This window comes from Benincasa hispida, chromosome 11 (assembly GCF_009727055.1).
Source record: "Benincasa hispida cultivar B227 chromosome 11, ASM972705v1, whole genome shotgun sequence".
NCBI lineage: Eukaryota > Viridiplantae > Streptophyta > Magnoliopsida > Cucurbitales > Cucurbitaceae > Benincasa > Benincasa hispida.
In genome coordinates this window covers 70,604,955-70,622,251 of record NC_052359.1, presented here as the reverse complement: position 1 = coordinate 70,622,251, position 17,297 = coordinate 70,604,955, and the positions used below count along the sequence as shown (strand labels likewise).

At 35.4% G+C, this 17,297-nt stretch overlaps 3 protein-coding genes across 5 annotated transcripts; 2 read left to right on the top strand and 1 right to left on the bottom strand.

Annotated features, from left to right (window-relative positions):
* Nucleotides 1-2,588: 2,588 nt before the first annotated feature.
* On the top strand, nt 2,589-8,302 carry LOC120090978 (probable methyltransferase PMT28). Of its 2 annotated transcripts, XM_039048719.1 has the most exons (8): nt 2,591-4,111; nt 4,253-4,402; nt 5,025-5,295; nt 5,393-5,485; nt 5,821-5,995; nt 6,500-6,745; nt 7,493-7,687; nt 7,794-8,302. In XM_039048719.1, exons 1-8 carry the CDS (start codon nt 3,269-3,271, stop codon nt 7,990-7,992), a joined length of 2,172 nt encoding a protein of 723 aa, XP_038904647.1. In that variant the 5' UTR covers nt 2,591-3,268; the 3' UTR covers nt 7,993-8,302. The 2 variants fall into 2 exon arrangements, with proteins under 2 accessions (XP_038904648.1, XP_038904647.1); XM_039048720.1 differs by lacking the exon at nt 7,794-8,302 and having other exon boundaries at nt 2,589-4,111; nt 6,500-6,690; nt 7,493-7,676.
* A 3,310-nt stretch (nt 8,303-11,612) lies between these two features.
* On the top strand, nt 11,613-14,193 carry LOC120092043 (uncharacterized protein At1g01500-like). Its single transcript, XM_039050234.1, has 3 exons — nt 11,613-11,932; nt 12,261-13,085; nt 13,768-14,193. The coding sequence occupies exons 2-3, from the start codon at nt 12,381-12,383 to the stop codon at nt 13,996-13,998; spliced, it is 936 nt and encodes a 311-aa protein (XP_038906162.1). The 5' UTR covers nt 11,613-11,932; nt 12,261-12,380; the 3' UTR covers nt 13,999-14,193.
* Nucleotides 14,194-14,269: 76 nt separating this feature from the next.
* On the bottom strand, nt 14,270-16,475 carry LOC120092044 (CRAL-TRIO domain-containing protein C23B6.04c). Of its 2 annotated transcripts, none has more exons than XM_039050236.1 (7): nt 16,228-16,475; nt 16,002-16,110; nt 15,842-15,912; nt 15,463-15,639; nt 15,231-15,329; nt 14,891-15,136; nt 14,270-14,759 (listed from the first exon to the last, which is right to left on the bottom strand). In XM_039050236.1, the coding sequence occupies exons 3-7, from the start codon at nt 15,905-15,907 to the stop codon at nt 14,487-14,489; spliced, it is 861 nt and encodes a 286-aa protein (XP_038906164.1). In that variant the 5' UTR covers nt 15,908-15,912; nt 16,002-16,110; nt 16,228-16,475; the 3' UTR covers nt 14,270-14,486. The 2 variants fall into 2 exon arrangements, with proteins under 2 accessions (XP_038906164.1, XP_038906163.1); XM_039050235.1 differs by having other exon boundaries at nt 16,246-16,475.
* Nucleotides 16,476-17,297: the final 822 nt, after the last annotated feature.

Below are 17,297 nucleotides of genomic sequence, written 5' to 3'. Positions count from 1 at the left end.
GAGTCAAAGAGCCTCACCAATAAATACCCCATAGATTTCAGAGAAAAGATATGCTACTGGATACGGGGGCTAATTACTGCTAAAGTGTTGAGAGGAAAGGCTGAGTTGAGTGCTTAACTGAAGAAATCCGAGAAGAAGACGAAACAAGGCCGAGAGGTGAGTCTCAGTTCTATTCTGCCAAATACCCGCCGAGAAGCTTTGTGTTGAGAACCCTGCTACCGGTTGAGCAAGTCTGAGAGGAAAGCTCATCCATCCATCTGATTGATCCAATCCGGCAAGCAGATCTCCACTCGAATCGGTGCCAAGACGTTGGCGCTTGTTTGTATCTGTTCTATCTCTTTTCATCATTGTATTTCACCTTCTTTATCTCTTCATTCACACCATGTATCAAACGCTTAATAGATATGTTAAATGTTTCGATTGCTTTCATATCCCATTTTCTGTCTACTTCCGTTCCTCCGTTAATCACTTTCTTCATGTTGTCTTCCTAATCCCCTGGTAGTTAATATGAATTAAATGAGTACTTAACTTGTGTTAAAGAGATAAATGCATTTAGCTAAGGCATGCTAGACGACATCTTCACTTGTGAGAGCAGAAGTGAAGATGCCATTCTGATCTATCGAGAGAAGGTTAGAAGAATGCGTTAACTAAAGTGAGTAGTACTTCCAGACATGAAGCAACCTTGCGTTCATTATGTTCGTCTCTGTTTCACCACAGACATATGGGAGCGCGGCCGATCACTAAAAGGTGTACGCCAAGAGAAAAGCGGAACCGTACTTAAAGCTTCAACGCAATTAAGAAACTTGCGCTGTTTATATCAGTTATCTTTCTCTTTCTGTGTTGTACATAAGACTTGCTGCCGCATTCTCTGTTTTTCGCATAACCTTCACAGCCAGCCTGGACCTCAGCATCTTGTATCATGAAGCCTGTATCTTGTATCATCTAGCTTAGGTTTACTGTACATATTTTATTATCGCATTTTTTTGCTGCTTTCCTTTACTTTACCACAATTTTATATACTTGTACAAAACACTCTTTAAAGATTGAAAAACCTAGTCGTATATATCACAAACATACCACAATAACCTCAAAACAGTCCCTGTGTTCGATCTCGGATCACACCGAGAAACTTGTGGTGGAATTACACTTGGTTCCAACGTAAGGAAATTTATGACAACGCATGACATACTACAAGAACATTCATAATTAATGCATATCTAGAAGTAGTATCGCATCATTGCGAGCATAGAATAGCATATCTTTTTAGCATCAATCCTAGCGTTCATCAACAACACTCCCCCTTCAGTATCCTTTTTCCTAGCTTATTCAGAATCACCATGCTCCCTAATGGCTCAGTTGCCGATCATTGGGACAATAACATAGCTTCGTGGTCCATTATTTTCCAAAAATCTCTTAAAGATGAAGAAGTGTTGGCCTTCCAAGACTTGTTGAGAAAAATTGTAAGGAGAAGCCTTTCTCTCTCTTTTGATAAAAGAGTGTGGTCCATCTCAACCACTGGCCAATACATCGTTAAATCCCTCAAAAGCCACCTAACACCATTCTCTCCCTTGAAAAAGCCCATCATCTTGGCTATTTGGAAAACAAAAAGTCCAAGAAGAGTCAACATCCTTATTTAGATTATGCTTTTCGGTCAGCTGAATGTAGTTGAAGTCCTTTAGAGAAAGCAACCAGCATCCTCCCTTTCCCCCACAGTTTGCCCACTCTGCCTACATCATAGTGAGGACTCCCTTCATCTTTTCTTTACACGCCCTTATTCAAATTGGTATTGGAAAAAGCTGCTGTGTTTTTTCAATCTTTCATGGACCTTGTGCAATGATTTCAAAAGTAACGTGTTTCGGCTCCTTGCCTGCCCCATCTCCCACAAATCTATCCGTTTGCTATGGTTTAATGCTATAAAAGCCTTATTGGCAGACCTTTGGTTTGAAAGAAATCAAAGGATTTTCCATAACAAAGTCTCTAGATGCCAAGACCGCTTTGAAGCCGNCCAAGACCGCTTTGAAGCCGCCCGTCGTCAAGCCTCCTCCTGGTGCCTCCTTTCCGATCCTTTCCGTGCCTACAACCTTTCAGATTTCAACCTCAATTGGGGGGCCTTCATCTCAACCCCTCCTATCGGACAACACTAAACATTTCTAGACTTCCAGATTTTAGCAGCACTTATTGAACTTTTTATATATTTCCATAAGTTTTAGGCCACTGTTTTGGCTTTATCTTTAGTTTTTCACTTTTGATGTTTCTTTAGGCTTTGTCCTCATTTTGTAATCTTGTTATTATATCTCCTAGTTATGGGTTAGAATTGGAGATGATGAGGGTGCTAAGGGAGTGTCAACCTAGTTGAGACGTCCGGGTGCATCTCCTGATCCTTTTACAAGCACTTGTATTTTTGCTTTGCTCTTTGTATATTCCTCTTGTACTTACAGCTTTTGCTCCTTTCGTTTTATTAATACAATGAATCGTTTCATTTTTAAAAAAAATATTAATAGATGAAGTATCCTTGCAAAAAAAGAAAAAAAAGTGATAAATTGCAACCCCAAATTTGGGTGTGGTGTGTAAATTGAAATTTTATTGAAGTATTCTTTATTTCTCTTAAGAAAAAAAGAAGAGAAAAAAAAAGAGAGAAAAAAATTATGAAAAACATCAACACAAATCGCCGCCGGCATATTCCGTCAATTCCCGGACGTTTCGCTCTCTTGCCTGGAGCAACTTCTTCCACAGTTCTCAAGCTAGCTTTCGTTTCCGGCTAAACTATTTGCCTCCATATTTTGAATTTTATTGTTCTATTCAACCAGGAGAGCCATGGTTTGAACAATTCACGTTTCTACTTACAAATTGTACTCGGCAACTTTTTTGTTATTCAAAATCCAGGATCTGATATTCTTGCTACTGCAAGTAAACCATCTGAATCTCATCATTTGGCGGACTTTTTCCCTTTGTGAATCTGGATGTTGATTCTGCTTCGTATTCGAGAATGAGACGAGTATCCATTCACTTTGATTTGGACGGTAGCATCGGATTTCTGAGCTGAGTACTCTAGTTTTTTTCTTTTTTAAAGTTTCAGTTGTAAGATTATCAGATCTTTGTATATTTCTTCGATTATTTTATGTTATGCTATCCAATTTAGTTCTGTTTTCTCAGTCTTGTTCTATTAGTTCGTATGCGTTATTTTCTCTGCATTTTGTGTTGGGATCGGAATTCAATCCGCGTAGTATTTTTGTAACTTTAAGATTTTCCTAGAACTGTCTGCGCACGAATGGCTATAGCTCGGCTAGCTCGCCAAGCAAAACGTTCGTATGGGTTTTGCGCGAAGTTGACGGCTGTGGTTATTTTAGGCCTTTGCTTTATAGTTGTTTGGTCTGTTTTTGCTTCTCCTTCCACGTCCGTGACTATTCGGAGGGAAAGTTTCGACAATATTGGCGAACCCGTTACAGGAAACACGAAAGCAAGCCATCCTGGAGCTCAAAATGATAATAGGAAGAAGATAGATGAGGGCAAATTGAGCAGGGATACGAAAGATAAAGTGAAATCCGATCCAGATGGAAGAGATACGAAAAAGGTTAACGGTTCAGATTCCAAGTCTCCCAGTAACCATAACCATGCATCTGATAAGAAGCATGGAGCAGCAAAAGAGAAAAATGAGAAACATAAAGAAAATAAACCAGTGGTTACAAGAAAAGAGAATCAAGGATCAGAGGAATCTGATGATGAAGATGCAGAAAAGGGAAATGAGGAGGAAGAACAGGAAGTGATAGATGGCCAAGAAGCAGAGCTAAAGGATGATGAAGCTGAAACAGAAGGTGATCTGGGTGAGTCAGATCAGGAACCTGAGGAGAGGATTGAGCCAAAAGATAAAGGGAAAAAAGTCAAGAGAAAAGGTCCATTGTTTGATCCAAATGCTCATTATAGTTGGAAACTATGCCGAGCAAGAAGTAAATACAATTACATCCCTTGTATTGACATTGAAGCTGGAGTGGTAAGACAGCAGGGCTATCGGCATAGGGAAAGGAGTTGCCCTAGAGCACCTCCAATGTGCCTTGTGCCTCTTCCTCCCAGTGGATACAGGCCCCCGGTGCATTGGCCGGAGAGCAATTCAAAGGTATCAAAGAATACATTTGTCAGGTTTTAAATTATCACTTTCGAGGATGAGTGATTTATTTACATTTGTTAGTTTATAAATGATCACTTTTGAGGATGTACGTGAATATCACGTCCTTTCTAAGAGCAATAAATTTTGCAGATACTTTACAAGAATGTGGCACATCCAAAACTTGCTGCTTTCATTAAGAAACATGATTGGTTGGTGGAAGCTGGAGAGTTCCTTACATTTCCTCAGAATCATTCTGAGCTCAATGGTGGAGTTATCCACTATCTTGAATCCATTGAAGAGGTTAGCTTTTGGCATCATGCTTAACAATTGGTCCTTTATCTTAATTTTCACGATCTATGGGTTTGGAAAATGTAATATGACTCCTTCCCGATTGAGTCCTGCTCTTTCATTTCTTATTGACACTCTTGACATCAAACAGCAATTTTCTTTTTAATTTTGATGTTCAAGTTTCTGGTTCAAGCATATTTGTCATGTTATACTGTTAACTGATTTGTAGGTGGATATCAAGTGAAAGGCATGCAATCTCTCCATAGCTTACCTGTCTTGTATGATAATGTGATGGAATGTACTTTTGTACTCTCCTTTGTTTAGTCAAATTAGACCGATTCTAAGTTTTCCAAATTAAGATGTCAGGAAAATATTGCAAATAAATCGTGTTGGTATTTGGGAATCATAAAGCAAAGCTTTCCATTTATTCCTTTTCTTTTTCAGATAATCTTGAAAACCTCACAATGTCGCATCAGTCTATTGATGATCTCACATTTATAACTCGAATGAGTATTTAATTCCTTCGTTGTCTTCTTTCACTTTAAAAGTAAATGTGTGCATTATATTTGGTTTCTCTACTTCTCTAGGGAATTATGTTTCTATTCATGGGTTGAAATTTGAATACATTTGGCAGATGGTACCTGATATTGAGTGGGGCAAGAATATTCACGTGATTCTTGAAATTGGATGCACATATGCAAGTTTAGGGGCTTTCCTTCTTGAAAAAGATGTTATAACATTGTCATTGGGCTTGAAGAATGACCTTGTGGACTTGGCTCAAGTCGCACTTGAGCGAGGGTTTCCAACAGTGGTTAGCCCTTTTGGGAGTAGGAGGCTTCCTTTTCCTAGTGGTGTTTTTGATGCCATTCATTGTGGGGGATGCAGTAGAAGTTGGCATTCCAATGGTTTGAGCACATTACCTTGTCTTTCTTGAAGTTTATTCACAAATGAGTAAAGGCCTTATCTAATAAATGGTCTTATTTTTGTTCTTTCTTTCTCTAGATGGGAAGCTTCTTCTAGAAATGAATAGGATTTTAAGGCCTGGCGGATACTTCATCTTGTCCAGTAAACATGACAGCATTGAAGAAGAAGAAGGTTTGACATGTTCTTCGAGTTTTTACTTTGTTTACATTAGAATTTATCGACACAAATCATTTCGCCTCATTCTCAAATCAGTTGATGAACTTCTATATAAGATTAGAAGATCTTCCTAATAATTCAAATGTCATTTTGTGTAGAAAATCATGAAGAGTTACAGACTAGGTGAGTGGCATACGGTAGATGTTGAAATTCTGAAATGTAAATTTGTGAAATGTTGCCTTAACGGAATATTGAGGCTTCTTGCTTGCAACTCTTCTTTTGTTGAGTATTAGATATTTAACGTTGTTCTTAGCCCTCATCTATTGCATGCTTGTAAATTCTCCTTTCAGCAATGAGTTCATTGACGGCTTCAATTTGTTGGAACATTCTGGCACATAAAACTGATGAAGTAAGCGAAGTGGGTGTTAAGATATATCAGAAACCTGAATCAAACGATATATTTGGGCCGAGGAGAAGGAAAAAACCACCTCTGTGCAAGGAAAACGAAAACCCTGATGCTGCCTGGTAATTCTTTTTCAGCGAACATGCTCCAGAAAAAAATAATATTCTCCTAGGTGCCATATATTATTGTCCAGCGAACATATTCTTTTTCAGCGAACGTGCTCCAGAAAAATTTAATATTCTCCTAGGTGCCATATATTATCGTCCAAAAGTTTGATTTTGGTCTTAAATAATTAAAGAGAACAAGATCAGAAGAGGAATAAATCAAGAGAAGGATCAGGCCATTACACAGAAACATTTGAAAGCGAAGCAGCCCACATCATAATTTCAAGGAGTTCATATACTTAGTGACCTTTGATTCTTTTTCCTAAATTGCCTGACTCTCATTTTGAAATTCGATTCCGCACATGATAATAGTCATGAGGAAAAAGGTTCTACAACTAGCGATCATGTTCAAAATTTAGTCTATACTTGCACGAAGTTGAAATTATTTACTCGTACTATCGTCATTTTCTGCTTTGATATGTATACTTTTCCTTTGTTGCCTGATATTTTCTGTTTAAACAGGTACGTGCCTATGACAACCTGCTTACACACCATTCCAACTTCTATTGAACAGCGCGGAGCAGAATGGCCTGAAGAATGGCCCAAGAGACTTGAGGCTTTCCCTGAGTGGTTGAGCAATGACAAAGAGAAGTTAATTGCAGATACTAATCACTGGAAAGCAATTGTTGAGAAGTCATATCTCAATGGAATAGGTATTGACTGGTCAAATGTGCGAAATGTGATGGACATGAAAGCCATCTATGGGGGGTATGATATCATCAAACTGCTGAATATAATAGACTTTACCTTTCAATACTATTCTGCATGATATAGAACTTATTAGTGAACTAGTAAAATCAAGATTTAGCAACGTGAATTTTATGCTTCGCCAAGGATTTAAAGTCTTCTTCCCATTATTTTCTTAGTTAAAAATCACTTATAGTCTCTAAACTTTCATAGAAGCAACAATTTACTCCTTGAACTTTGGTATGTAAAAATTTAGTTCTTGTACTTTCAATTTTATAACAATTTTGTCCCAAAACTTTGCTATGTAATAATTTAGTCCCTATTGTAGAAATTAGGGTTAAGATCTAATGAGATTTCTTACGTAAATAAACCGATATACTAAAATTAGGGTTAAGATCTAATGAGATTTCTTGCATAAATAATTCGATAGATTAATTAGAGACTCAATATTTTATAAAATACAAAGTCTACATTATAAAATAATAAGAATTGATATCTAATTTTGATAAATGTTTTTACGTTAGGTACTAAATTGTCACAAATTTGAAAATACAAAGACTATATTGTTACATATAAAAGTTCATGGACTAAATTGTTAAAAAATTGAAAGTACATAGTGTTACAAACCAAAGTTTAGGAACTAAATTGTTGCTTTCATGAAAGTTTAGGGACCAAAAGAATTTTTTAAACCTTCTTTCTTTTGTGCTAAATACAAAGAGAGTAAGACTAGAAAAGTATATGAACGTTAATTCTGGCATGAATTTCCAGGTTTGCTGCTGCTGTCTCACAGCAGGAGGTTTGGGTGATGAATGTGATCCCGGTCCATGCACCGGATACACTTCCGATAATTTTCGAACGTGGTCTGGTCGGCATCTACCATGACTGGTGCGAGTCTTTTGGTACTTATCCACGTTCATACGACCTTCTTCACGCCGATCATTTGTTCTCAAGGCTTAAGAACAGGTGAGAGGTTCAACATCTTTGTGTTTTGTTTCATGCCTTCTAGTAATGACTGTTGTACCATCAAATGATATAAAACTAACAACAAATCGCCAAATCGACATTGTAGATGCAAGGAGCCTGTGGCGATTGTGGTTGAGATGGATCGTATATTACGACCCGGAGGTTGGGCAATTATACGTGAAAAGCTGGCAATTATGAATCCATTGGAAGAGATACTGAAGAGTCTACAATGGGAGATTCGGATGAGTTATTCTCATGGAGATGAGGGAATCCTATGTGCACAGAAGACCTTGTGGCGGCCTTGAACAAATTTTCAATTGAAGCCTTTTTGTTCTAAACATGGCCTCAAAAATGAAACAAATTCTACGCTCATTTTTTACAATGGCGGAAGATGAAGGCAGGATCTTTGCAAGGAAAAGAGATATAATGCTCTTTCTGGTTCCTTTTCTTTTCTTCTATATGAATTTGTATCATTTGCTACTGACTGGGAAATGATTTTTTCCCCTTAAATTGTTGGGAATTTATAAAGAGGGTTGGAGAGGGGGAGATTTTTATTATTATGATTTTTTGTGTTAACTACATATACAAGCTTAATATTAGGTACATTTATATTGATATCCAAACTTCCTATTTTTTTCACAAATAGTCAAATAGACTAGAAATTTCTATAAAAGTCCAAGCCTATTTACCTTTAACCCCTCCAAATAAATCCGACTTAAAAAATTAAGAAAAAATAAAGATTTCCTAAAGGAAAAAACTTAGTTGTAGTCGAGTTGTACCCATGTGTCAGTTTTCTTTCTTGCTTTAAGTAATAAAAAATATATATTTTTAATTAAAAATAGGGGAGTATGGGACTTAGGCTCCATTGATAGTTGTGGTTTTAGAAAAATTAGCTGTAAAAAGAAGTAAAATAGTGTTTAGTAAATTTCAAATTAAACTTGAAAAAGTAAGTTAAAGTGAGAAAATAAATACAAAAACATCTCATTTTAGATATAATAATTAAAATAAACTTATAATCAACTTTTTTTTTTTTTTTTTTTTTTGTAATTTAAAAATAAATATTGTTTAGTATGAATAATTTTGTTTGTTATAGATTAATTTTTAAGTATTAATGAAAATAGTTTTATTTTAAAAAAATGAATATGATATACTTTTTTAAAAAAGGATGCATTTAACTCATGGAAAATAAAAAGTATATTTGATTAAGTAAGAAATAGATAAATATATAAAATAAATCTTCTTTTTAAAGTATAAAATTGAAAACTAAATATTAATTAAAAACTCCACCTCATTTTAGGAGAATTTAAAAGCTATACACGATAGTGCTTTTAAAGTCAAAGTGAAATTGATGTATTTTTAAAAATGATTTTAATCAAACACAAAAAATTAATTATTATTATTTTTTTAAAATGACTTTTTGACACAACTAATACAATGCTAAACATAGCTTTCGGCAGCATCTAAATATTCCCGTCCCAAATCTCGGGGTCATACACATTTTCCATAAAAAGGTAATGTTTTACCATTAGAAAAACAAAGAAAATGGAAACTTTTGAAAATGCAAATTCTTTGAGGGATTGGAAATTCTGGGGACTACAAGATCTATATGCGAGTATGGAATTTGGAGGATACATTCTGTTTGGAGAGGAGTTTTGTTTAATCATCCTTTGGAAAATATAGTCTTTACCAAATCAAATTCTTCACAAAGATGGTGTTTCTATATTTGGTTATTGCTCTCCATCTGTTAACCATATTCCATTATACATAAATAACATGTTCACTATATTATGACTCATCTATAGTATTAAATTTTCATTGATATATTGATATTTTCATCAATATTTCTACATTTTTGCGGGTTTGATATCGACATGAGGGGTGAATCAATATTTCTACTGCGAATTGTAGAAAAATCCATAAAACATAAAAGAAACAACAAATGTTACTAATGTAAATATAATATAAATAATAAACATGTTAACTTGTTTAAAATTCATAAACTATTTCTTTACTAATTTAAATTTATGTTTTGAATTTTTTGTTTTCATATTTTTTTTCAAAAATATCCATCGAAATGAACATTTTATCGATATTTCCATCGAAATTTACCTAAAATTAAGACCTCGATATTTCCATCAAAATCAACATTTTAAATCTTAGTCTGATCTATATATTCTGTAATATTTTTATATGTTACACGGTATATTTCTATATGTTTATTCCCTAACTATCTTTAGTTTTTGTAGCACCCCAAGTGATAAAATTAACTACTTCAATCAGAACCCCATTTATTCTAGGTGATTGTCCATATGAAGGCTTTAAAGAAGAAAATTAATTATGCTAAATGAAAGGAATAAGTCTCACTAAAAAAGGTATGAACCATGTCATATGTGTTTGCATAACCTGACCTCGATAATGGGGTTACTTACTGAGTATTCTAAATACTCAATCTTTCCAACTAAAGGCAAGAATGTATCAGGCACTTGACGAAGAGATCTGTTGAAGGTGCCATACAGGACTGGAGAGTTGCTTCCGCTCAGTGTCATGTTTTAAAGACGTTTGGAGTGTTTAAAGAGAACATTTGAGTTCATAATTTTGAATTTAAAAACGTTTTAGGAATCCCGAACTAAAATTTATTTGAGAAATCTTTGAATAATTTAAGTGAAATTTTATTTATTCAGTGAATTTTCTATTTTGAGTTTACATTGTCAATTAGTTTTGGTTTTAAATGTTCAAGCATAGTAGTAATGATCCTAGTTAGAGATCTCAAAAAGTCGGATCGTTACAATTATATGTTTAATATACGTTGTGTATATCCATAAAAATTATACTTGTGTCTGTAATCAATATAATAGGTTATGGAGTGTGTAGTATATACATTGGATTCATATGTATATGATCATTGACCTCTCTTTTATTTATATATCCCATAATATGTTTCATATCAACCAAATGATTTCTGAGATGTGGTTTAGAATCTCATCAACTTGCCGGAGAACGAGAGGTGTCCTCAAATCCACCATCAATTCTCGAGCTATTCGACTCGTTAGAACAATTAAACCTCACAAAAAAAATCCAATGTTGGCCATGTCGCAAAGCTGATGCCTATGAGTTTATTCAAATTTAATCCATATACCTTAAATGTCCAATTTTTACTAATAAATTTTAAATTTAGTTCCTATTACTTAATTATTGTTGATGTTTTAAAAACTTTTTACTATCGATTAGGATTATTCACATATCATAGGTCTGAAAATAAACAAACTCCAAGATATAACAGCAAATAATATTTATAAAAAAAAAAATGAATGAATAACTAGCACAGTATATTCTTACAATTAGGATCGTATAATAACCCATTTTACTAATTGTTTAAAAATTAAAGCCATAAGGAATGGACTAAAATAGACGTCATAAAAATGTTTGGTTGCATAAAGCTGCGAGTGGGTTTGTGTGTGCGTCCTTTTCAGGGGCACCGCCGTCGTGAATGCAAACTCCTAGCGACTGTCAATCAGATAACCTCATTTTTGCATCATCTCTCTCGCTCACAACTCAATCACAAAACACCCATGCCTTTTCTCTTTATAAATCAATCCTTTCCTAACCACATTTATAAGTGTATTTTCGGTTCATGAACTTCTTCTACAAAATAGGTTTATGAAGTATTTTCTTTTATTATTATTTTCATTAATTATATAATATAGCCCTTTAAATTAGATAATTTTAGAGATAAGAGGATAATTTTTTTGAATTATTTTTCCAATTTTAAATGTCATATATTATTTAAAATAATAAAAAACTATTTCATAGATGTTTTAAACACATCCTTGAAAATTCAAGGACCGAAGAGTTTCATTTTAAAAATTTTGAGACCAAATACACGAAAATTGTTTATGGGCTAAATAAAAGGGTATTAATCCCTAAAATATACGTGTCATATAGACCTACAATATTTCCAATCTGCCCATTACCAATACCTTTTTAACTTTTCCAACAAAGACAAATCTCTGTCCTTATTATTTGGGATTCAAAAGATCGTAATAAGAGCCTATCTGTGAATGAATGGCCATTTTTTCCTTGGAAGAAAACGGACCTCCTCCTCCTTGAAGTTCTTTATGTTTGTGCATTATGAGCCACGAGCCATTTTAACAAAAAACCACTTCGTGTAAAGGATCGGACTGTTGAGGGTGTGATAGCAATGGACATTCGAGTTCAGATTGAGCTTCTGGACGCCAAGTTTTCCAGGTAAGTTTGATTTTCAATTTCTAAAATTCTCTTTTGTACCTAGCAATGCCCCTCTCACGGGTACCTTAATGTCTGTGGGGCGGGTTATTAATCATTAAGGCACCCGTGGAATGGTCATCTGTACAAAAATCTCAGATTTATGGTCTGTCCAGAGCATGGCAGTAGATTTCTACGGCTTGTTTCATTCCCTTATTGCTTGGCCTTTTCATCTCCCTCCAATCCAACAAGTGTGTGTGAGAGAGATTTTTCCCTGCTGCCCTCTGTTTTGGCATTATGAGGATGATTTTGAATGTAATCATCTCTAACTTTCTTTAATTACTTTCAACAGATTTCACTGGTTTTCCAGTTGCAACCAGGAGAACTTTTCAGATAATGCATTCATGATCACTTCAAACTAAATCAGTTCTTGAGAGGTACCTGTGACAATCAAGCTCCTCTCCTATGAATCATGGAACATTCTTATTTAACTCGAGCAAATGGAGAAGAAACTGATCATGATTTCCAAATCTGTGGATACTCTTCTTATTCATTATCTAACATTCAAATGTCATCACTCTCGTTTGATTTAAGAGTCTTCTATGTTAGACTCAGTAATTTCCAAGTCGATGATTTGACCCCCGAGTTTCTCACTTTGAACCAATTCCCTCTAATACCAAACACCCATTTGGGTGTTAATGGCGTTAGAAGCAGCAATTACTCTGAAGGTTTTTCTTCACTTCTCAGGAGAGATAGAATCAACAAGAACTCTGAAGAAGCAACATTTGTGAGCATTGATACCATTAGGTTAAACGGGGGTTTGAAGTTTGAGGTTTTCAAGGGAGATTATCAAATTCTATCTGGGGAATTGTCTCATAAGGGGTGCACTGGAGAATCAAAGAGCAATTCTAAGAAAAGATGGAGCATGAACTGCGAATCTCAGGTGGTTGCCGATGATGTGTTCTTGAAAGGAAAGCTCGTTCCAGGGCAGACATTGATTAGTCCAACAATTGAAGTATACGTTGCTGGTAGCTTTTCTGGAAACCCCGTCGTCTTAACAAAAACTCTGCAGCTCAACTTTTGGAAGAAGCACAGTCATAAACGGATGTTAGATTCAATACCAGAGTATGATACTACTGAATGCCATGAAGATTCATATCCTGTATATGATTCACAAGTAAGCTTCTTGATAGCTTCTGATTCTACACTGAATCTTTCTTCTTTCTACTCTTAATTTGCCAAGAAAGTTCTGTAATTCATTGTAGCCTCAAAATATGTTCATCCGCATGTGTTTCCTGCACTGCAACCTACTTTTTGAGATCTAAAAAGTTACTGTTTTGTTGCTTGGACGGATCTGAGAACTTGGAATCTTATCCAAGACACATGAATCGATGAAAGAAGTATGGGTACAGCAAGGTGCTAAATGGTGGGATGGTTGGTACTCTCGTTCCATCATCATTACCTTGTCCTTTAGTTCTGCAACCCATCTTTTTAAGATTCCTATAATGATCTATCAGAACCAGGCCATCTGACAAACTTGGCCTCCCCCTCTCCTAAGACATGTTGGGATGGTGTAAATTGGGGTCCCCCACTCTCCCTGGAGTTTCCTGATAACGCCTCTCTTTTGACTTGTGCATTCGTCTAGCATCCTATCTGCTCGATACTTTAGTGTCATTTCTCAAATGTAGCGTAATTGAACATGATCAATCTTACTATACAGATCAAATCACTGTCAAACTAAAACTAACAAGGAGACTAGGTTGTTCTTTGCCATTGTCTCCACAATGCTTTGATCTCTCTTTCTGCCTAGGCTGCTTAAGCCAGCTCTTTATAACACCATCTACTCTATCTTTATGCAGGTTTCAAAGTACAGAAATTACAGAGAAGAACATGAAGATGACTACGGCAACATGTACTGGAGAACAGACTACATGGAAAGAGAAGATGGTGAACTATCCTGGTTCAACTCAGGTGTGAGAGTTGGAGTAGGAATTGGACTCGGTATCTGCTTGGGGATTGGTGTGGGAGTTGGTTTGCTTGTGCGTACTTACCAGGCAACTAGTCGAACCCTAAAAAGGCAGCTAATGTGACTTGATTTCTCCTACTAATATTTCATTGGATTCACTTGTCTTGACCTTGAGATTCAGAAAGTAGGCAAGAATGGTTTGTGTAAAAAATATGCATCTCTAACAGCAGTGAGACCTTGTGAGGATAACATTGTGTCCTAGCATGTTTATTTCAAACCATTTGTATAGAAGCTCAGCTAATATCATTTCTTTATCAAATGACTGCATCACTCTTAGCTTCTTGTGAATAATCTGTTTTTGGGATGTAATATAGAAAGGAAGACTATTTTTGGGATAGTTGGATCTCTATCAGTCGATCAAATCGGTCAATCTTTTACAGGATAATTCAAAGTGTTCTAACCAAATCTACAATTACCAATAAGAACAGAATTCTCTCCATCATGTTTAATTAGGCAAGATTAGTGAATTACAGGTTTACAACACGTTTTAAGGGGCTAGGCCGCAACTACAAATGGCAATCCCTGTAACTGATATGTTACCGTGAAGTACACTCACTCTGGAGCCACCACTGCACTGGAGTAGCCATTGACAATATGGTGTTGCTTTTCACCATGTTCCCAGAAGGCAGCACATTTAATATCATCTTGAATCATTATTCTAGAGTACTCCTCATGGACATATTCCAGTTGGGCTTTTCCTCCAAATTCTGATGGAAGATTCTCCTCGTCAAAATATGACTTCATGAGTTCCACACTCTCTTGCTTCTTAGGATAAATAAATCTCACTTTCTGAAATGTTTTGGGATCCAAAAGGTACTTGACTACCTACAAGTAATAGACAAAATTACAAGTCGGTTTAATGCTCATTGATCAGAATTTGCTAGAAGAATGATCTGCTTATTTTATTGGTAGCTATACCATATGGATGGAAGAGATATTGCAAGCATATACCATACCTTCCAGAACGCTTCGAATATCCTTGGGGGATTATATAGAAACGCTAGGGCTAGTCTCTCGGGATAGTGGTTCTGCAAGATGTTGACGGTCTCCCGTGCAGACTTGATTGGCACACTGGTGCTAAGAGACCAACCATTAAAATCAATCAGCCATGACATCTGTTCCTGACCTTCAGGAAGGTTGAGAAGAGCATTCTCCATAAGATACACCAAATGCCGGATCTGATTCTCTAATGATGTTGTGTTCTGTAAAAAAGAAAGAAAAAGTATTGCGCTGTTAACTCCAATTATTGCTGCAATTGCAAAGAACTAGGATGCAAAATTTACACTAATAAAATACCTGCTTTCCTGGCTTCATTATAAGAACAGTTCTTCCTTCTCGGTCATGAAAACTTGCTCGATAAAGTTTTCCAGTCTCACTTTCAAATGCTATTTCAGGCTAAAATGAAGACAACCTAAACAATTAGTTTTAAAGCCAACATAAAAGTCCATCACTACTACTTCTCAACTCTTCACGATTTCACCTATAGCTTCCATGAACATCAAGCTTTATGAAACTACTACATGCTTACCCAACGGATTTCCTCAGGCTTATACATAGATCTCCATTTAAATGTCTCTTCCAGCATTTTCCTTGCTTTGTCTACATTCCAATTCCTGGCCGCTAGATATCTTTTCAAGCACGCATCACTGCAATATATTGCATTGCGTCCAACTAAGGATCCTAACTTAGCCTTTAGCTCATTGACCTGCAAAAGCGTAAAAGCTTATTATCCATGACTCTCAATCATCTTAAAACCTAGTATTAAACACATAATCCCTAAAAATCTTAAGATGGTTTAGATCCAATCAGGCTCATGAAAGTTCAAAGTTTATAAGTAATGGATCCGGGAACTAAGAGAAACCTACATACATAATTTTCTTTGATCATCAACTCAATCAGATTCATACCTTCGATGTGATCTGTTCTGGATTGTTCTCTTCCTCGTGATGAGAAGTAGACCACCGACCAAACATTATATCTGTGCAATCACGAACTTGTTACATCCTAACTAACATAAATTCTCTGCTTCCTATCTAAAAAAGAATAGCCTTAAAGCTTGATACGAACTTGCTAAAAGATGGAGCCGGAGTCTTCACTAGCAAAAACGTCGGTAATTTGCCGACGGAAGACTTCCAAAGCAGCAGAGAGGAATTACCACCAAATACTTAGGGTTTAACTGAAAAGCAAGCGGATTTTCAACATCAAAAGTCAATGCAACAATCAAACAGTGACGAATCTCATATTTCCGATGAATTAGAGAACATTGCACTAGAAGATCGAAATAACAAATAACCTCAAGCAAGATTCTTACACAAGTCAACTGTGTAGAATTGGAATCTAGCTCGTATTCCTCCTCCTCCTCGCTTCTTCCTCAAGCCAGATTGTTACAGAGTTAATCGAACAATTCGACGAGAGTCATGGAGCCCCAAATTCAAAGTAGTTTTAAGCTTTTTAGGTCAGTGTCAGTGGTCGTCACCGCTATTTCTCTGTTTCTTTTGCCATACAATGTGGAACAAGTGCTGGATATTCTTGTTGCTATCGCCACCGCCGGTGCACGCTCTGAAAGGAAAAAGTGGAATTAACCAACGGTCAATTATACGCCACGTGTCAAACTCTTGAACTAAAGTTCATAAGAGAACGTGGATATGTTGTTTTGTACTTGTCCTTGTCCGCTCCTAGTCCTATGACATAGCATCAAATTAAATAAAATATATTCATTTTCTCAATTATTACAACTTTTTAAATTATATATTTTAATTTTACAATTATTATAGCTTTAAAGTGATAAATATTAATTCTACAACTATTATAGCCTCTGTCAATGGTCATTAATGCCTTGATCTTAACGTTTGTTGACTTACTTCCTTTTAACAATAAAGCTATAATAAATAAACTATTACTTTTTAGAGTTTTATATATATTAATTTTACAATTAAAATTGTTAAAGCATTTTCTCAAGTGTTAATAATGTCTTCATCATTGAAGATGTTAATGTTTCGTAGACTTGGATTTATTTGTTCTAAATGTAAAAGATAAGGTAAAAATACCTTTTTTGTCACTAAATTTTGAGTATAGTTTCTATTTAGTTCTAGGTTTCAAAATGTTACATATTTAACTTAATTTTGATTTTAATATAGTTTCAAGGGTGTTCGTGAGTTGAGTTTAAGAACCTTTTAGACAAAATCCAATTGTTCAGATTATAAATTTCTTCAACCAAATGACCCCTTATTAAAAAATGAACCCAACCCAATCCAACATGAAATATTTGAGTTGAGTTGGTTTAGGTTCCTCAGATCATTTATTTAAATTTTTATTCTAAAAACAAGTAAAATATTAGTATATAAAAATTTGATTTAATTGTCT